Below are 22,574 nucleotides of genomic sequence, written 5' to 3' on the forward strand. Positions count from 1 at the left end.
TAGTGATTCACACCCTTTTTGGCAGATACCACAGCGTGCAAACACTTTTTGTTGCCAGGTAGGTATCTTTAGTTTTTATTTTAGGAATCTTTTATTTTAAGAATCTTCTGTTTGCAAGGAACATCACTTTGGATCCCCAGAGTTGAAATACAGACTTCCAGTGACGTTGGAAGTCAGATAGTCAAAGGACTATTCTAAAAGCATTTGCGTTATTTCTTAAAAGTAGTCTAAAGTGGTTTTGTACAGGTCATCTTATTAAGGTTTTTTTTGGTTTGTCTAATTTGCTTTCAAAATTTGCTTATATTTAGTGAAATCCACTCTTTCATCTATGCCTGTAAAGTTTCCTGTGCCACTGGTCACCACACAACCACATAAAGAATGATAGATCCACTCCAAACCTAACACGTGTTCTGTTCTTTATATGTTGTTTTTTCTCTAAGACACATCTTTAGTTATTACTTGTTCTCACAGTGTGTCTAGCTTATCTGGATGTAGTTTTGCTTATTTATAGTGCCTGAGGAATATTCATCAAACCTGCAACAGAGGGGAAACTTGGATAAGAAGGTGATGTGTTTTCTTTAAAGATGAAGGCAGTGGCTTATACTAATGTAGTACAGCAAAGTAAGAGACTAAACAGTGACAGAAGACAGAATCTGGCAACCACTGCCTGTCTGATGTAATGGCAATTTGGTGTTATGAGTAATTAGAACATGCGCATACAGACAGCTCCAAAACTAATAATAGTAATAAAAACACATTTGTTTTACATTAAATAAATAAATACATACATACATATAGTTTTTCTAAACAAGGCTTAAGTCATTTAATGTATATGTATTTGTGTTATTAGTCCCCATACTAGTGAATCATTAAAAACTATGGGCTACTGTATAGCATAAAGAAAAATAGTTTTATGCCTAATTTCTACCCTATATTTTCTCTCTCGTGCCTTATGGACTATGTACACTCACAGACTTAAGAGTGTGTTCGAAAACCAAGTGAGCTCTCCACATAGACAGCATTTTACATCATCCTATGAGCGCTCCTGAGAAGCAGGCTGTTCGAAATCCTAGATGCCAACCCATCCCATTGGTTTTAATTGCATGAGGCTAACTGTGTTAGCTTAGTTAGTGAATCACTGTCTAAAAGGCGTGTTCGAATAACATGCCTTATAAGTCAATGACTTATTAGAATCCTCTCTAATTAGGCAGCTGCCTATGTAGGCAGTAAGACAGCAAGGCAGCTCACATAGACTGAGAATAAAAATACAAACTACAAACTTGGAATTTAGTAGCAGAATTTAATAGTCCTTTATTTACAATTATTTAGACAGGATTGTGGCAATGATTCAACTTGGTAACTTCAATATTTTAGACTTAATTGGTATTTGGATGCCAAATAAATTTTTATCAGCAATAACATATACAGCCAGAACTATCATTTGGAATATAACACATCTTAGAAATGTGCTAAATTCAAATTACAATGTGATTTAATTCAAGAAAGTAAGTGACATCAAAAACTGGAACTTTCATTCAACAAACTAAACGTGTCCCCTCTATAGCTACCATTATGATATTTTATTATACGCCAAGCATTTGACCCAAATAAAACTATTTCAGACACATTTTTAACAAACACAGACCCGCACCATTCTGTCTCTTGTGAAGAATGCAGTCACGATTCAGGACATGAAAAAGGGGAATGAAATTGGGGCTAAAAGAAGCGGCTGAACTAGATTGTGAGTCTTTACTTTAGGCTAAAAAGAAAACATGACTTACAGCTGCATGACGAGGTAGAGGTGTGATTTACTCTCGTAGATGTCCTCCAAAGAAACAATGTTGGCATGTTTGATCCTAAGAAAAACAGACATTAATACACCTTATAATTCCAAGCAACACACTGCGGCATAAGGTGCGTAACATTAGACATACACTCTACAATCAAGGATTGGTCAACATGGAACCATTGTATGCCACCTTTACATCAGGTCAGTTTGTCAGCTTCCTGCCCTGTAAGAACTGCTGTAGGTAGCCTGATTCAGAAATTCACCCTTTTCTTTGCTTTGCAAAGCGAGCGTGGTCAGGCAGAAACTGGGATATTTTAGCCATATAGGGTCAGTCATGTTGTGGTTCAGTTGATGGCAATCAGCCTTGTCAGCACCTAACCTAGAACTTATTAAAAAGCATTTTAAAAAAATGTTAACTGCACCAAAGGGAATTTAACTTCTTATTATTACACAGTAATAGCTGCACATGAGTGTGATTTTGGGGTGTCCACATACTTTTGGGCATTTAGCGTAGGTAACCTAGACTCCTCTATGACTTGTATATCCTACCTCCCCTTCACTTATTTCTGTCCATGTTCAACTACATACAGTCAATACCGCAGTCAATTCTTTCTGACTTTTCGTGTGTGTGTGTGTGAGACACACAGAGTCGAGCGTGGGCACTAACTGGGCTGCCGTGTAGATTCCCACACACTCTGGAGGCATCGCAACACAACACAGGCATGTAGGTGAGTCACCAGCTGTACGTGCCTTTCACTGCGTCCCTTCACCCTCTCATTCTGTCCTTCAGCTATTCTCTAACGTTACCCATCACCACCCTTTTCACCCCTATTAGCATGGTGCCCAGGCTGAGTTTACAGGGGGTAAACAGGTAGTAAAGACATGTCATGACATGTCACCAAGGGACAAGAACAATATTTACTTCATAGACAGAGAGAGAAAAAGTAAAAAGAAAGAAACGAAAAGAAAAAGCGGCGGCTATATGAGCAACGTTTGGCTGTTGTTCGGATAGGGACCTCATAACTGATGCAATTACGACCTCTGCTGGCTGACAGATGCCGTCTGCACAGAGTCGAGAAATAATGCGATCAGGGTGTGACTCTCCGTGCACAAAGCTGATCCGCATATGAACTCGCCTCGTGCAGGAGAAAAGATGCGGTCGACTACTGCACACGTATCGGAGGGGGCGTGTCAGTTTGCTCTCCTCAATCGGGCGGGGGTCAGCACCAGTAGAGAGGAAGCATAATGCAACTGGGTAATTTGATACGCTAAAAATCGGGAGAATTTTTTCATTACCTACCGAACACCTGTGTGTGTGTGTGTGTGTGTGTGTGTGTGTGTCTAATAAAAGAGATTTTTGTTCTTTATTTTCTCAGATTACACGTTCCTTAGTTCACTGTGTTTAATGATTAAAACACAGCTCTGATTCCATGGAAAAATATTAACCAGATGAGGAAATGCAAGCCTGAACATAACCACAAAAATTCAAACAACAACACAAAAGATTTCCTGTGAAGTTTAAAGAAAACATTTAGCTAAACAAACAGCATGTCGTGACGTTAATAAAGTAGATAAAAGATACAGAGTTGATCTGCATGTCAAGAACTAAAGAGTCGACTATAACGAAAGCACGAATACTATTAGGTGTCTGGTTGTATTGTATTGAGGTTTGGTTAAGTGGGGTTTTATTTTAGTAAGATTTAAAGGTAGTTTTATATTTAATGACATTTCCAATGTTATTTTACTTTTTACCATGCTGTCTTTACAGCTTTGTATTTCTCCTATCTTTACACATAGCACAAAACGTGATTGAGCAGCTGAAGAAAGTTTGTCTGGTTGACAAAGTCTGGTTTTCTGGAAAAGAAGTGGAAGTTATTATGACACTTAGAAACACAATTTGTTAATATATTATGAAAACATATTATGGATGAATACATCAAGTTCCCTGCAACACAATACAGCTTCGAATATGGATTGATTGTGTTTGTTAAATGGTTTGGATTCATGAATGTAAAGAACAAAAAGAAGGAAAGTTTTGAAGGTCATGGAACAAGCAAACAATTTATTAAGACGGAAATCAATTAAGGAACAAAATCAAAGACCATTGGCTGACCAGCCTACCTTCTGGGAGATGTACTGCCTAGGACTGGAACTCAGATCTCAGCAACTGGGCTAATTTTATGTTTTTTTTACATTTTTTTTTCTGAATTGTATTGCATCTGGAAATGTTGCACTTCCAGGCTCCAAAAGAATGAACCAATCAATCATATAGACTAACCAAATGTACAAGAGTGCATATGGAAACGTGACGGATGATCACTGAGCTCACATGAGCGCTGTTTCCTTCAAAGATGTGATCTGGAGAACGACGGCAGGAACCAGGAGAACAAACACACGTGACATTTGCAGCCTGGGTTAATTTCTTGTCATTCTAATGGAAAGCAGTGTTCAGAGCTGGCGTCCTTCACTGAGCGTTTCTTTGTTTGAGTGTGAACGGAGGGGGTACATTGGTTCACATCCCTCTGTGTGATCTCCAGGTCAGTGCGGAGGCAGTAACCCAGGCAACCAACACACACACACACACAACCACAACCTCCTAAAAATAGCTCCTTTAGAGCCAGTTGTTTCCTGAGAGCCTGGTGATTCCAGAGCTTTAAACGGGAGATCCTCTGTCAGTGTAAATGAGATACATAAAAGCTGCCGCTCGTGGCTCACGGTGCTAATTTGGGAGCTGGGGGTTTCCATGTTGCGCTGCAGCCTCTAAGCTCATGGTTATGTGAAGCTTGCTTGACTGTGGGCAGAGTCACCTGTGTCCCAGCAGCCTTTAAGCTCAACAGGCAGTCCTAATTTCTTTTCCTATGTATTTTTGCGTTTTCTCCCCTTTTCTCCCAATTTAGCATAGCCAATTAGTCTTCCGCTGCTGGGGAACCCGCCTGCTCCATGCCCCCTTTCAATGCGCGCCATCCTTCCTTATTCCATCCTTGGTGGATTCGAACACTTCCGCACAGGCACCTCGGGGCGCTAACCAGGATCCTTGGACAGCGTTTGAAGACCCCACCCACTTTATTAGTCCGATCTTTTCCCACTCAGCAGACTCGATGTCCAATTTTGTCTGCTGCAGGCACTGCCAATTGTGCCAGCTAGATGGCGCCCAGTCGACCGGTTGCAGCGCTGGTGCACTAGTGGAATATCCCGCTGTGTCACCCAATTTTTTGTGGGCCTTGGATTACATCAAAGCATCCAGACAACTTCCTATCAGAATGAGGTGACCTTGGGTATTCTTCTCAACTTTGGCAAAGAGACCAGTGTTCCATGTATTTGTCTAAATAAACCTCCTTTTATTTACATCCAGTTTCTGTATATTCTGTTTCCTCTCTCCTATCTTATTATCTGTGCAGATAATCTTGGGACCAAGTTCCTTAGAAGAGATGCTTTGTGAGATCTGTAGAGAGCTTCCTAGACTTTCCCCATCGTAATACTTGTGTAAGTTGTAAAACTTTCTGTTTCGTGATGATTATGTACGTTATCATCATAAACAGGTGCGCCATGACATTGAAAGTGTTAAGAATCACAGTCATAAAGCAAGATGACTCACTTGTGAAGCACGGCAATTTCGTTCTCAATGCTGTTCTCTTTTCCTTCCAGCGCCTTCTTTGGAATACACTTTATTGCCACCAACCTCCTGGTTCTCTTTTCTTCAGCGAGGACCACCTCGGAGAACGCCCCCCTGCAAGGCATGTAAACGAGCTTGAACAACCCACACGTTTGAATAAATAAGACAAACATATAAAAGAATATAGATTTACTCCAACTGTTTGGATCCGAACAGTTAGTCATTCAGGTGGCAGTCGGTAGCGCTAATACCCGTCTGTTTTTCTTGGCAGGAAACCAAACACAACAGCATCCTGGAGGGTGAGAAAACTGGGAGAGCAGAGTCCCTGACCTGCAAGCTCAAACCACTTCCAGGAATTTGTTGCTTTTGTTTACGCATGTTGAAGCAGTTCCAGAGAAGACTGATCTCTAAGACTGATAACTTGTTTTTCTACTTCCTTTAGTCCTCAAGGGTATAGATTAATGTGGTGGACCACTTAGACATGTGGGGGTGCTATCTATACCCCGATAATGACACACAATCAGACAGCAGATCCAAACTTGTCTGATTAAAAACTATGCATTTTCTATACAGTTGGCATCTGAATAGGAGCTTGTTGAACATGTCCTTATGGACCTTGCTTTGCACAATGGAACAGTCATGCTGGAATGGGACAGGGCAATCCCTAAACTGCAGCTACAAAGTTAAGATCATATATTTTTGTATAGCTGATGTCATATTCCTGCAATTTCAAATAAGTAACCAGGAAAGGTGTCCACATACTTTTGGCCATAAAATGTATAGTAAAGCAAGGGTTGTTTTCCTTTCACTAATAACAGCCCATTTCTTTGTTAGGGCTAACAGTATAAAAAGACAGGGGTCTAATCATAGAGAAGCAAATATCTAGAAAGGATACATGACAGCAATGATCAAACCCCAGTTATTCATTATACAAAAGGGAAGAGAATATGAAGCTACAGTCACACTGCCTAGTTCAGCTTCTCACACTCTTAACTAGAACAGCGTTCATTAAAACCACTGCTGTATAACAGCAACTGTCACTCAAAGATGTTGCAATCACCGGCTGTAAATAAAGATGCTGATGGATCATCCAAACCCGAGAAGTTACACCAAGACTAGCTTTAGGGACAAGTCTTTTGTTCTGACTAAAGCAGGACATTTCGGTTTGATTTCCAAGCAGTAGGTGTTGCATAATTATAAACAAGAACATCAGCTAGGTAAAATAAAGTATATTAAAGTATAGTATAAAATTGGTGCAGGCACCATTATGTTTTGGTGATGCTTTTTATAAGGACTGATATGGAAATAAATGGTGTAGAGTCCAGACAGATATTAAATAAAACATATGTAAAAAGTGTGTGTGTGTGTGTCTGTGTAAACTATTGTAATTAGTTAACAGGATGTCATTATAGTCCTTGAAGACATCTGACCGGATACATGTACGTCATTCTGAGAAGAATAAACACCAATAAAACCAAAATGGTCTAAACACACATGACTAAACACACACAGGTGGCTACTAATCCAAGCAATACACTTTAAATACACTGTGTTGACTAAAGATGTAGACATCCGACCATGTGCTTGTTGGACATCCTATTCAAATGCCATGGAGCCATGAAGAGGTTGTGTTAGTTCAGTGGTAAGTGCTGGACTAGTGTTAGTTCAGTGGTTAAAGCCGCTGGATTAAATCCTACTACCGGGGGCGGCACAGTGGCTTCTCGCCTCACAGCAAGAAGGTCCTGGGTTCGATCCCCAGGTGGGGCAGTCCGGGTCCTTTCTGTGTCGAGTTTGCATGTTCTCCCCGTGTCTGCATGGGTTTCCTCCCACAGTCCAAAGACATGCAAGTGAGCCATGGAATTGGAGATACAAAATTGTCCATGACTGTGTTCGATAAAACCTTGTGAACTGATGAGTAACTACCTGTTTTGTCATGAATGTAACCAAAGTGTGTAAAACATGACATTAAAATCCTAATAAACAAACAAACAAACAAATCCCACCACCGCCAGGTTGCCACTGTTGAGCCAACCCTCAATTGCCTTCATTGTATTTAGTCACAAAATTCACTTGTTAAATATAATATGCAAACATAATATGAAGCTGCCTGCTATTTGTGTCTATAACAGCACCCATTTTTTGGTAAGGCTGTCCACAAAATTTTGGAACATCTTCAGGAATTTGTGCCCATTCAGTGAAATATACATGTGTGAGGAGGAGTTCAGTGAGGTTGAGGTCAGGATTCTGTGCAGGTCACCAGAGTTACTTTACACCAAGGTCTTTATGGTTCCTTACTTTATGCACTAGTTATTTATTAGCTTGCTAATTAGCATTTGAAAGATCTGGCAATTAGTAGTCAAGAGTTCCAAGGATGTATTGCAGGTGCACGGTCATAAAAATTCAAGAGCGGATAATGTACCAATAGATGTGCGAGTACAATGCATTTTTAGGGGGTTTCTTCCGCCTCACATCCATCACAAACAGAAACATGGATTAAAATCGTTCATTCATATTTTCTGCATTTAGCAGACGCTTTCTCCAAAGCTTATTTCTAAGTGAAGGGCCTTGCTCAAGGACCCAACAGTGGTGGTGCTAGAACCAGCTAGAACCCACAAAAGTCTGTTCTGGGTTTTATGTTATTTTGTCCAACCCAAAATAAGTACACCCAAATAGCAACACACCAAAGACTTTCGGTTTGAATTTCCGGTCTGATGATAACAAAAACAAACCAAACGTTTTCACAAATAGCGTCTTTATATCCTCACGCAAGAGGGTCGAAAGAAACCTGATGCATACTCTGAGGTCTCGTTGTGAAATCCCTACAGACGCCCATATCAGCCAACAAAACCAGATGTTATCTGGAGCGAGTCTGTCCAGAAGCACAAACACGATCTGAAAAAATGCGTACAGCTGAGCTGCAAGAAAAAAAACACTTTGCTTTTAAAAGGTTAATGCCTATTTTTGTGCCGAGTTGGTGTCCAGACCCTGTTGCTAACGGCAACCTCCAGCAAACACTATGCAGTCTTATTACCTCTGAAATGAGCTGCACTCCATCAGAAGCTTTTTTACATACACGTACACACGGACAACCAGATGCTCCTCCGTCACAAACATATTCATACAGCTTACACTGATCAGCCATAACATTAAAACCACCTCCTTGTTTCTACACTCACTGTCCATTTTATCAGCTCCACTTACCATATAGAAGCACTTTGAAGTCCTACAGTTACTGACTGTAGTCCATTTGTTTCTCTACATATTGTTTTAGCCTGCTTTCACCCTGTTCTTCAATGGTCAGGACCCCAACAGGACCACTACAGAGCAGGTATTATTTAGGTGGTGGATGATTCTCAGCACTGCAGTGACACTGACATGGTGGTGGTGTGTTAGTGTGTGTTGTGCTGGTATGAGTGGGTCAGACACAGCAGCGCTGCTGGAGTTTTTAAATACCGTGTCCACTCACTGTCCACTCTATTAGACACTCCTACCTAGTTGGTCCACCTTGTAGATGTAAAGTCAGAGACGATCGCTCATCTATTGCTGCTGTTTGAGTCGGTCATCTTCTAGACCTTCATCAGTGGTCACAGGACGCTGCCCACAAGGCGCTGTTGGCTGGATATTTTTGGTTGGTGGACTATTCTCAGTCCAGCAGTAACAGTGAGGTGTTTAAAAACTTCAGCAGCGCTGCTGTGTCTGATCCACTCATACCAGCACAACACACATTAACACACCACCATCATGTCATTGTCACTGCAGTGCTAAGAATGATCCACCACCTAAATAATACCTGCTCTGTGGTGGTCCTGGGAGAGTCCTGACCATTGAAGAAGAGCATGAAAGCATGAAAGGAAACAACAGATGGACTAAGTCAGTAATTGTAGAACTACAAAGTGCTTCTATATGGTAAGTGGAGCTGATAAAATGGACAGTGTGTGTAGAAACCAGGAGGCGGTTTTAATGTTATGGCTGATCAGTGTATACGCCCAAAGATCCATGATGAGGCTGTGTTTCAAATCGCACACTGATGTATTAAATAGTGGGTCTAATTAAATGGTCTTTAAATGGATTAGTTACATACAGTGTAGGACAGGAAAGGCTTGAGACTCACTTGTAAAATCAGATGTTTGGGAAATAACTTGTAAACAATGTTTTTAATGTGATAAAATGCTTAAACTTAAAGAGAATCTCTGGAGAGGATGTGAAAGCCAGTTCTCTTGGGTGTGTTTCAATCCACTGTTGTAGTGTTCTGCATTCCTTCCCATGTTTAAGTCAATTTCCGTCAAGACCGATCTTGTTTACTTCTTGTTAAGTCTGAGACAGGATTTGAGTGTTGTTGGGATGGATTTTAGTCAAATGGTGGCATGGCTATGCTCATATCCAGTGCCATTAAAAGCCGAATCTTGCCATGACAGTCTAATTAAGCCATTCTGTAAAATAAATCAGCTTTAAGGACACATTAAGTACTACTCTTACTCTATTCTTACCATAAAGTGCAAAAGGTAAAAATGTAGTAAGTCAGACTTCGACTGGGATTTAAAAGAGGAAAATGAAATTGTCTAGAAGTCCCAAATGGAAGGAAAAGAAAAGAACCATTCAGTAGAAGCAGAGCAGCTTGAAGCTTCAAAGTTTTTAAATGAGACTTCATTTCCCATCCACACCCAGAATAAACTTTGGAAAGTCCTGCTTAAAAAAGTAAAAAGGACAAATTTGCCCACACCAGCAACTCGACAGTAAAGACCATGAGGTGAGGTGCACAGGAGCTGCGACTGCTGTGACTAGATAAACAGGTTTTAAGACAATAAACTAACATGCTTTATAGCTACTAGTAGTAAAGCTGTTAGTTTGACTTCTTTTTACAGTAGTAAGGAGGTCAAATGTATGTTTGTTTTTCATTCACAAACTGATTGCTGATAGGTGCATATATTCAAACATGCATATGTAGTCACAAGATGCTTTTCAAAGAGTCAGGTGACTCTCAGTGTGCCATGATTTCGACTGGATCCCTTAGTTTCACTAGACAAAAAACCTAATTCTACCACATACAATGACATTTCAACTTTGTAATAGCTGCCCCCAAGCACAGTGATGAAAAATGGGTGAAAAGGTGAGGTTTAAATTCTGGCCGTAACCACATTCCACTGACTCAAAAAAAGTCTATTCCATCAGACTCAAGAGCTAAAACTTGCCTTGCCTAAGGGAACCTAAAGGTGGAAAACGATTCCCAGCTCATAGAGAAAACAATACGCAGAGAACAGATTAAAAAGATCCGCATGTGATGTCAGTGGGCAGCAATTACTCCCTGGCACGGTGACAGACCCAATTCATCCCACTGAGCCACTTCTGTCTTTACAAACTGGGATAAGTGCTCTTCAACATGAGGGATAAAAATGGGAAAAAAGCAAAATCCAAATGTGTATTTCATTCAGGAAGCCTCAACAAGATAAAAACCTTCTTAAAAACAATAGTTGTATTATTGATGAACCATCAAACAGTTTTATTGATTAAATTCTTTGAGTATTTAGTACCTTCTCCAAATGTTCTCCAAACCTCTGACCACAGACACCCCCTATACCTCAGAAACAATTCTAATGTCGACTAAAAGCAGATTTATCATGGTTATTTAGTTTACGATGTTCAACATTTAAATAGCTGCAACACCCACAGGCCACATGAAACATGTATGTATGTGCTCACGTTTTAAATAAATAAAACCTAACATTTGAACTTTGATGATGAAATAATGCTCATAACTAAAAAACCTCCTGGCTAGAAGCTTATTGAGAACATACTGGTGTCCAAGCAACCACTAATGATTCAACTCACAGAAATGATTGGCATTATTGATGCCTTTCAAGCGCCACATAATTTCTCAGCTCCTGAGGCGTTATTTCTTAATTGACTAAAGCAATCATCATATTTGGTGATTTATTAATGTGGTACGTACTAGACACCATCCAAACATGCTTCCTGTGTAGCAAACTCTAGAAGTACTAGATGTTTTAATGCAGATTTCTGAAACTGGTTTTGAAACAAAATAATAACAAGATTGAGTACATGTACAGTATTAAGATGTCCATAGTAGAACATGACCACATGTTAATTTTGATCTACTGCATAAAAAGGTCTTTAATTGAAACGATTTAAAGACAGGCATGGTAAACTCATTCCAACATCTGTGTTGGTGCCAGTATAGTTAACAGCCTTGATGCTTGTCTTCCTTAAATCTTAAGGGGTGGCTCAGTTCAAACCATGCTTAAGACTCAAAGAGTACAAAAATTACTGCATGTAGCTGATTTGTGGCTGCATTCTAAATCAGTTGTGGAGGTCTGATAGATATGCAGGACACACCCAAAGAGAGATGTAAGACGTCTATTTGCAAGACGCCAAGACACTAAAGAAGTACCTACAAGGTACGAAGTCAGGTAAACAACAAGAGTCACGAACAAGGGCTGGCTGTTCGAAACACACACACACACGTGGTTGGTTTACAACTGTTGCATGCACTATGCAAATGTAACTACATTCTAAATACAGCAAATATTACATATATGCAGAGCCAAACCCACTGATGCGGAAGACACATCCTGTTACAAACAGGTGTCACAATGGCCTTGTATACAGACACACCCAGTTAAACACAGTCATAAAACCACCCAGTCAAACACAGCCATGATCACCCAGTCAAACAGAGCCATGATCACCCAAACACAACCATGATCACCTAGTCAAACACAGCCATGATTACCCAAACACAGCCATGATCACCCAGTCAAACAGAGCCATGATCACCCAGTCAAACAGAGCCATAAAATCACCCAGTCAAACAAAGCCATGATCACCCAGTCAAACACAGCCATGATCACCCAGTCAAACACAGCCATGATCACCCAAACACAGCCATGATCACCCAGTCAAACAGAGCCATAAAATCACCCAGTCAAACAGAGCCATGATCACCCAATCAAACACAGCCATGATCACCCAGTCAAACACAGCCATGATTATAAAATTACCCAAACAGAGCCATGATCACCCAATCAAACAGAGCCATGATCACCCAGCCAAACACAGCCATGATTATAAAATCACCCAGTCAAACAGAGCCATGATCACCCAATCAAACACAGCCATGATCACCCAGTCAAACACAGCCATGATCACCCAGTCAAACAGAGCCATGATCACCCAGTCAAACACAGCCATGATCACCCAGTCAAACACAGCCATGATCACCCAGTCAAACACAGCCATGATCACCCAGTCAAACAGAGCCATGATCACCCAGTCAAACACAGCCATGATCACCCAGTCAAACAGAGCCATGATCACCCAAACAGAGCCATGATCACCCAGTCAAACTGAGTCATGATCACCAAAACACAAACTAATATGTTTCATATATTTACTCATTAAAAAAGAAGCAACACTAAAGTCCTAAAACTAAAATGCAACACAAGACTTGATTTAAATAGACAAAATGTTGCACCCTGGAGTACTACTCAGTAATAGTGCACTGTGTCTTTAAGAGTCATTTTGCGATTCCTCCCTGGTCTTTTCTAGCTGGCTTAAAGAAATCCCTTTATAAATCATGTGGTCCAAAAATTATTCTAGTATACCCATCTAACAACTTTTTTTTTTTCAGAACCATGTTTCCACCCACAAACACCAATTCCCTGTTGGACTGTAGGCGTTTCCACAAAAACCCATGAAACTGTTAGAGTTTTTACACCAGTCTAAGGGTTTATTCTGGAGTTGGAACAGATGACATCATTGCTCTCGGCTTTAACCCTCAGAAAACTGCAACATTCAGATAGATCATTAGGAAAAGCATGGAGATAATGAGAACCTGTTATCCAAATGCATCTATCCCCTCGTAATAAAGTACTCGATCTTAAAAGATAAATAAAAACATAAAGAGCTGCAGAGATCTTTCATAGTAAAATCTTTCTAACTTCTAGCAACATTTTTATAATGAAACCAGTTGCAGCCATTACAAGAATTATTTTCATGTTTTTTGCAGCATTAATATTTAGAATTTTAAATGAATAAATGACCCAATTTCCAGAAGTTAATTCCCTTTTACTTTTTTTTACTGATAAAAGAAATTATTTCCAATGTTTCATTGTCCAGCATCATTGTGTTTTGAATGAAATGCCTTTGACACTAAAATAAAAGATGTGCCGAGGCAAAATAAGAGTCAAATTTTATAGAATATTGAACTTGCAGTGTTTTTAAACATTCCACAATAAGCAGGTGAAAGGTAACGGGTAAAGAAATCACAATTGGGTATAAAAGAAAGATCCAAAGGCTCAATCTTCCATCCAAACTTCACACCTCTACCTCTTGACCACACATGATGGGTGAACACGATAACAATCACTAACCTAGATGTCAAATAATCACAAATAGGTACAAAGAAAACCACAAAAACAACAGGAAATGCTTCATCCGGGGTTCAACCATCATCCACTAGAAATGTGTATTTTAAGGCAGTGAAAGTAACAGGTATATGATAGACGCATGTGTAGATTTTTCTGCATGGATAATTATAGCACGTATCACAAGGTGTTGAGATGGGTATGAGGATAAAACCTCCTCCAGGAAATCCTCAGAATTTATTCCTCAGAAATTCTACAAAAAAACAAAAGATTTGCCACTAAGTGTAAAAATAAATAAAAACAACCAACTGCATTGCATTTTAATCTTGAAAAAATGACAATGAAGCTGTCTTCTTGTTTTTGTACGATTAATGCACTCGCAAAACCAACAAACTAGAACAGAGACTTTGTTTCAGCTGTCAACAAGACACATTACAAAGTCATGGCTGTGGAAGAAGAGGGTACGGGTCCTGGACTGGCCTGCCTGCAGTCCTGACCTGTCCCCAATAGAGAATGTGCTGAAAATTTTGAAACAAAAATGCGACAACGACGACCCCATACTGTTGCACATCTAAAGACGTGTTGAGATGGGTATGAGGATAAAGCTTCCTCCGGGAAATCCTCAGAATTAACAGAGACTTTGTTTGAGCTGTAAAGCTACACCAAACTCCACCACCATCGTTTAAATAAATGAAAACTACTCGCATCATTTGTTATCCCAAACAAACAGCCGTGCCCGCATCAGCAGCATCATTCACAACAACTGTACAGGAGTCAATCCATACTCTATTGATTTTCAAATCATTCCTGTGCTCACCCCCACCAACCATCATTTGCAAAGCATGCTGGGAGTTGCCATAGATCGCGCAGAGTGACTGTATAACTCGTTGGAGTTCATTAGCTGGTTCAGTCCGGCGTGGCCCCGGTCGTACCAGCATGATCAATAACACAGATCACAGAGGTGTGGTCGGGGTCAGGGAGGAGGGGGGGATGGGAGAACTCTGCCCTCGTTCTTCTGCACATTTCAGCTTGTTTTGATCTGATGTGCACATTTTATTATGTATATCTTGGATAAATACACATTTTTTATTTATTCTAATGTGATTCTATCTTCTTTACAAATTGGTTTAATAACAGATGATAACAGAAGAAGACAAACGCTGTTATTGGTCATATATACAGTAGATAAATGTGATTACTATACATTATCTTTACATTACATAATATTTAAAAGTGGGATGGATGTGGTTTCACTGTCTTGCTGCTGTATTTCGATATAAGAGTTGTAAAGTCTTATTAGGATTCATTTTATTCATTCATTCATTCATCTGTCAGTACCGGATTACTGGATTATTCTTTACAAGATTGTAGTTTGTGCAACCTGGAAACACAAGATCTAATAATTATAGACCATTTACATACAATTATTTAGCAGCAGTCTATGTCAAGAGAAATAAACCATTCAATCTTCATTATCTGTGAATAAAAACTGAAATAACTAAATTACTAATAACTAATAACTAAAACGCATCCATTTGGGTTGAGTGAATTCTATTAATTAATGAATGTGAGAACTGTAACTCCAGTTCTGGTCATTCGTTTGATCATTGGCACTAATAATAATAATGTCAGGTCTGACAAAGGAACACTGAGAACAACCAGAACACCCAGTATAAACTACTACTGGAAGAAACAGTAACAAACAGTAAGATTTATAGGCGTTCCGTCCAGATCAGTTTGGGCCTTTGTAAAGCTCATTAATTGTTTTGTGTTTTAGTAAAAGTCATTATCTGCTATGAAAACACCCATCCACAGAGCCAGAGATACAAAGAACGTGTGTTAGATGAGAGGGAGCAGATTACTATTTAAACATTTACATAAGAGACTTGTTATGATTCTGATTAAACTGTTAAGTAGTTTATTTAAGGACTCCAGACAGGAGATGGAAATGATTTGCAGGATGATGGCACGCATCAAGCTTTAGTTTATTTATATTTCATAGTCCAGTCAGTTTATCTAAGACAAGGTAAATAGGATCTTATATGCATGCTCCTGTACAGTACTCTAAATGTGCTCTAGGATTTTAGGATTTAAGTCATGATGTAGAGGGTTTTGTATTTGACGGCATATTGTAAGACATTTTGGACATGGGACGAAGCAAATTAAGGCTTTTGTTTATTATGTGACACATTTTGTTCATGTACCACATACGGAGGTTTCTGTAATCATCTTATTTAAAAATGTTTCAGTAATGAGGTGTTGTATTGGAAGGGATTTCCATAATAACATATTAGAATGAGGTTCAGTAATGATGCAACATACTTGTAATGCTTAAAAAGAAAGAGGTTAGAAGGGGTTTCATTAATAACACATGGTGTAAAATGTTTCAGGAATGACACACCCTTAAAATGTTTCAGCAATGACACAAGATTTCAGAGGTGTGTACAGCGACGTGCTCTCCTCGGATGTAATCTGGTATCTCTCAGCAGCAGAAGACAAAAATTTAGTGTGCTAAATCGGGAGGAAAATGGGGAGAAAATTAAAATAATAATAATAATAATAGTTTTAGTAATGATGAAGGTACTGGGTGGGTTCTGGTAATGATGCAACAGATTGGAAAAGGCTTCGATAATGATGCATGGTGTTGAAAAGGTTTTGGTAATAACATACTGGAAGAGGTCTCAGCAATGACGTAGTACTGAAAAGGTTTTAATATGGACATAAGGTACTGAAATGGGTTTCAGTAGTGATGTAACATTGGAAAAGGTTTAAAAAACGACTTGACATATTAAAGGTGTTTCTATTTTGACTCAACGTATTGATTGAAGGATCCCTGGCTGTACTGTGCTGTTAAACATCAAAATATTACTTTAAGTTCTGCTGTATTTTTATTAGCATCTCTTACAATATACAGACATATTAATAAAACAAAAAAGAGGAAACATTAGTAAACGAGTGGCTGTAGCTGTCAGGGTTCTACAAGTGTGAACCTGCATATAAATATGGAAGGGGATTCCAGAGAACTGCCCTCATCAGACGCACAGGAATAAAATTATTTTACAAGGTACCTTCGTCGGTATTAAAGCGACTCTTGCGAACGCTCACACGTTCATCGGCGAGCTTATTAATAGAAAATAAAACTTTGTTTCCATAGCAACTGTTTTAGTCCATATGGAAAGTGTCTGCTCCAGTTGTCAAGACAACCAGCCCACAGTGAACTCGAAGCTAAGTGTGGCAAGAGCTAGCGATTCTTCCCACACCATGCCTGGACATGAGGGTCCGGGCAGGGAACCCAACCCCACCTCCTCCAGTCCCCCAAAAAACACAACAGATAACACACACACACACTCACACACACACATGGCGCATTGCTGCATGCATGCAGGTCTGGACTTGCACTTGCACCAGGAACCAGTGTGCAAAAAAATACGAAAAAGGTCAGCGCTTCTGTGGAATGTCTTCTGAAAATGATCGTTCACAGTAGACGTAGAAGAAGAGTGAGTATGTAAACACCTTGCTTCAGCAACTACACAGAAATAAAACTCCAAACATCAAAGAACGTTATTTACATCATTCACACTGGTCTAGACTAAATACTTGGAATGCCAGAAAACCACTTCTCAAATCTTCTGGTAAGAACTGAAGACAGTATGTTAAAACGAGAACAGAACTCACACCATTAACACACAGCGAAACCGTCTGCTTTGACCCCGGAAGAGGACTTCCTTTGACTAACATCGCAGTAGGGCTAAATAAAGGAACTTCTAACCTTAGCAGTGTGCGCATATGAGATTTTAAAACCTAATAAACATTTTAACTGTCACATATAAAACAAGTACAAAATATTGCACTCCCAGGACCGTAGTGCATTGTGTCATTTAAAAACACTGCCTTCTCTCATGCTAACTGCTCTCTCCCAGGACCTTCTAGCCAAGCAGACCTCAAATCACTGACTGATAACTTGCAAAAGACTCAATTTTAACTCTGGGAACCCCGGCTTGGAAAAACAGGGGCTGAAATTCCTTACAGGGGTCAGCTCAGCTGCCAAGCACTGATATAAGTGATGTCACTAAAGATTAGACACACATGGCGTCAATTTAAAAGCAATCAGGGATCCTGACCCCAAATGGGTTTGGGTTTGTGAGTGAGTGAGTGGGTTTCGGTTCATTGCTCGGTTGGTTTGGAGGCTTTTGTGTGGGTTGGTTATGACAGAGGGTCACTGGATGTCACTTATTGGCCAGTGTGCCTGGTAGGGAGTTGTGTTGGTTGGTCGGACGGTTGGTAGGTGATTGTGGATTGGTCGTTTTGTTTTGGGCACAGGCGCATTAGTAGGTTTGTAGGGTGGTGTAGAATCGGTTCATTGGTTTGTGAGGGTGTGTTTGTTCGTGTAATTTTGGTAAGTTTCAATTAATCCACAGCTAATTAACAAATCATACAAAGTGGTTAGAACGTTCTTAACACTTACGTTCCAAGAACATCTTTGAAGTCGTAGATCTCCTTGATGTCGGATGTCTTTTTCTTCCAGGAGTTTCCATCTTCACCCAGGGGCATTTTGTGACGATCGAATATGGTGTGGCTGCGAGACAGGAAGCACAGTTCTGTCACACACTGATCATCACATGTTAAATAGGTCAGTATGTTTTGGAGTTGGTATTGCTTTAAGGCTTCAATACTTTTTAAGTAAATTGCTGTAAAACGATTGTAATGTTAGAATTATAGTATAAAAATCTGCAGTATCTGTTACTACTCTGTACATATCTCACTTAACTGTCACTCCTGCACTTTAATTATAATATATGTAAATAATCTCTATCTTGCACTTCTGGTTAGATGCTACTGCCTTTCATTGCCTCCGTACTTGACTCTGCACATTGACTATAAAGTTGAATCTAATCTAATCTAATCTATTTTACTTACTGTGAAAGACTGTGATGTTTAAACACTTCTATATTATAGTATAGTATATTCAGTGCACTAAGGAATTACATTCCAGAGCAAAAAAATGGGACATCATAATCAATTATGGTTCATCTCTGCAGGATCACAATCAACACAGCACAGGTTACTGATTGTACAGGGTGTATAATTTCCCACGTCAGCCCAGTGTAATGCAACAGAGAAAATAATTACAGGTTTATTTACTCTGATCCGTGCTTTGTTTCAGCGCAGCGTTACGTGTGCAAGATTAAAATAAGAAACGTTCTCGAGAACTGGAAGAGACAACAATCCGAACTGCTTCCTGCTTCATAATAACAATCATCAGATTATATTCTAATGTCAAGAAACCAGTCTCATTAGGCTGGCAGTGCATTCTGCCTCACTTGTAAGTCACTTTAGATAAAAGCATCGGAGAAATAAATGTAATTCAATGAACCATAAAAGGCTCATTCGTGGTGGATTCATAACTCTACATAACTATATCAGATAAAAGCACGATTACTGGTCATCATCCGCGCAGCAGTTCAAGAGAAGTGGTGAAAATAGTTAAAATTACTTTCTGCTTTATAACACTACTATGACATTATTACATAATGTCGAAAAAAAACAGTCTCATTAGACTTGCAGTGAATTCCCAGTTAATCACTTTAGATTAAAGCAAAAAAAAAACATGCTGACGATTTATTTTCTAAAGCAGCTAAGTTAGCCTAAAGCATGCCTATTAGGTAGACCAAGTAACGATTAGACTATATACTGTATACACTAATAACACATTTACTGCATAGCCACTGGTGATTTAGCTTTAATGAGCGTGCATAGTCATACAAGCGATTTTAGTCAAACTAGCAGGCACCGTTTAACTGATCTGTTGACTTAAGCATTTTAGCATTTTATGACTGAACACAGTGAGTACAGTAATGTCCTGATGTAAACACTGAACACACTGTTTCTCACTAGAAATACCAAAAATCATGAAGGAAACTGTGAGCCAAAAAAGTCATTATCACAGCCTATAATAAAACTATGATGTCACAACATGTACATTTCTCAAAATTACAAACTACTCTGATCACAGTCACTCCCTGTTCTTAAAATCAATACAGTAGATTAATTAGTTTAGGTTCTAAACAAGTGATTTGTGACAGTGGTTGTGATGTCTCTGTGCTTACATGCATTTTGCAGATTTGTAGAAATCAAAATAAGCGCATAGAATAGAAACGTTATTGAAATTGGCTTTAATAGAGTTATTTTATTAAGATTAAGAATTATACTTGCACGTTTTTATTCTGATTAAGCCATCAGTCTGAATAACAACGGATTATTAGGCTGCATATAAACATAACAGCTCATGGTAAGGTGTGTCCACACGTCTTAATTAATGTATAGCAAACACAAAAAAGGTGAATACTTGTTTACGCAGAGAACTACTCTGATCACAGTCACTCATTGTTCTTAAAATCAGTAGATAAGTAAGTGGCATAGAATTTTAAAAGCCTGATTAGAGAACTAGAGTTGTATGGGAACATTCAGTGGAAAAACTTCAGTAAATTTTACACTAACCTGGCAATTCCACAGCCAACAGCAATAAGGCTGTCTGCAATTCAGACCCAGAGAAAAGTGTCTGATCCACTACAACACTCTGTATTCTCATCAGTGTTCTTAAACCTACTCAGTTTTCTGATCTGTGATGTCATAATTACCCTGTCTTGGTCAATGACATTATAATAACCTAACAATACAGTTTATATGCACTAAAAATCTGATGTTATTCAGACTGATGGCTTAATCAGAATATAAAGTGCATGCACACTTCTTAATCTTAATAAAATAACCCAATTAAGGCCATTCTCAATAATGTTTTCATTATATGCACTCAATTTAATTTCTACAAATCTGCAAAATGCATGTAAGCACAGAGACATCACAATCACTGTGTCATAAATCACTTGTTTAGAACCTAAACCAATAGCAACTTAAAAGTTAGGGCTGCAGCTAACCATTATTTGAGTAATTTATTAATGAACTGGTTGTTTTATATATACACATTATGGCCAAAAGTATGTGGACACCCCTAATAATTATGTTTGGGTGTTTTAGCAACATTTACTGCTAAGTGCGATATAAAATCAAATAAATAAAACAAAATTATATACCAATAAATGTGTGGCAATACAAATCACTTATAGATTCCTGTATAGGTCTGACAAGCCCCAACCGATGCTGCAAAAATTTAACAGTGCACAACTCCATAGTCTCCCGAGACTGACGGATGCCTATAGACCTATAGACTTGCAAAAGAAATGCACATTAATGCTTCGGCATGACTGGATACATATTTATACACTGTGATGAAAATGAGCAGGACAAAACCTAAATAACTTGATTATTTTGTTGATACGTTTATTAAGTACAATCTGACTTACAATTGCTGTATTCAGATCTGCAAAGAAAAAAAACTTATTTCATTGTAAAGTATCAATGAACAAGCAATCAATGAATGAAACAACCAAAACACCACTGTGCTAAGATAAGACAGGATTTTATATTCTGGATCTGTGCTTTACAGTGATGGAAATGCTGCACAGCTTTACAATTCATAATTTCAGTTACTGACAGATAGTTAAATGTATCTAAGATAAGTGAATGCGTGGCAGATTTTAGAGACATGAAAATGCAAGTATTTCAATAAAATCTTATAAGAGAAGAAAAGTTTTTCTATTTTTCTATAATGACAATACTTGGTAATATTGTACTAAGGAACACATGCAGGCCTGATGGAGAATGTGTGATAAGTGCATTGTGTCTATTTTTAGGGTCAGCACAACACAAACAGTGGGTACATCAGTCATCACACACATGCACAGCCCTTCAATGCGACGGCCCAAAATAGCCGACTTAACAACAGTCCAGTTTCCGAGAGTCTAAAGAGACGTGATGGACATCATTCCAAACTTTGGATCTGGATTTAATTGTCTGTTATAGAAACCCTAATAATGAAGACGTACAGGCATTTGATTCAGAGTTCACCTATTCCTGCTTTAGTCGAATGCCTGGCACTTCACAGTTTCAAACCAAAGTACCTACAGTGGTGCGGAAACAAGTATTCACCTTTTTGTGTTTGCTATACATTCATTAAGATGTGTGGACACACCTGACCATGAGCTGTTATGTTTATATGCAGCCTAATAATCTGTTGTTATTCAGACTGATGGCTTAATCAGAATAAGGTATACTTCTTAATCTTAATAAAATAACTCCATTCTCAGTAATGTTTCTATTCTATGCACTTATTTATTTCTGCAAATCTGCAAAATGCATGTAAACATAGTGACATCACAATCACTGTGTCATAAGTCACTTGTTTAGAACCTAAACTAATTCAGCTTCAAAGTGAGGGCTGCAACTAACCACCTTTTTGTGTTTGCTATACACTAATTGAGATGTGTGGACACATCTGACCATGAGCTAGTTGGACAGCACATTCCAAAACTATAGGAATTAATACTGAGCTACTGTAAAAGCCTCAAGTCTTCTTTTAAGACTTTTCACTGGATTTTAGAGTGTGCCTGTGAAGAAACTGTACCCATTTAGTTAAACAAGCATTTGTAGGGTCAGCCGTAGGGTCAGAGTCATGTCTGATGATCATGCCTGGCTTGTAAACACTGTTCCAGTTTATCTTATTTGTTTAATGTGAGTTTTACCACACTAAACTCATCAAACCACGTCTTTTTGAGAACAAAATATAAAGCATATAATTGATTTTATAAACATTAGAGATGGCAGTGGCTAAAACATCTAAACTGAATTAGGGATGTCTAGACTTTTGGCTATTATGTACACACAATCTACACAA

The 22,574-nt window shown here is 38.8% G+C and overlaps 1 protein-coding gene across 2 annotated transcripts in view; it reads right to left on the reverse strand.

The window, feature by feature from the left end:
• Nucleotides 1–22,574, reverse strand: part of camk1b (calcium/calmodulin-dependent protein kinase Ib) — a 36,916-nt gene that overhangs the window by 7,117 nt on the left and 7,225 nt on the right. For both annotated transcript variants that reach the window (XM_062986374.1, XM_062986372.1), the window contains 3 exons: nt 18,249–18,359; nt 5,385–5,516; nt 1,782–1,856 (listed from right to left, as the gene is read on the reverse strand). In XM_062986374.1, the coding sequence (XP_062842444.1) occupies nt 1,782–1,856; nt 5,385–5,516; nt 18,249–18,334 (293 nt within the window). In that variant the 5' untranslated portion in view covers nt 18,335–18,359. The remainder of the gene's footprint in view (nt 1–1,781; nt 1,857–5,384; nt 5,517–18,248; nt 18,360–22,574) is intronic.

The sequence above is a fragment of the Trichomycterus rosablanca genome, chromosome 24, assembly GCF_030014385.1.
Source record: "Trichomycterus rosablanca isolate fTriRos1 chromosome 24, fTriRos1.hap1, whole genome shotgun sequence".
NCBI classification, from domain to species: Eukaryota; Metazoa; Chordata; class Actinopteri; order Siluriformes; family Trichomycteridae; genus Trichomycterus; species Trichomycterus rosablanca.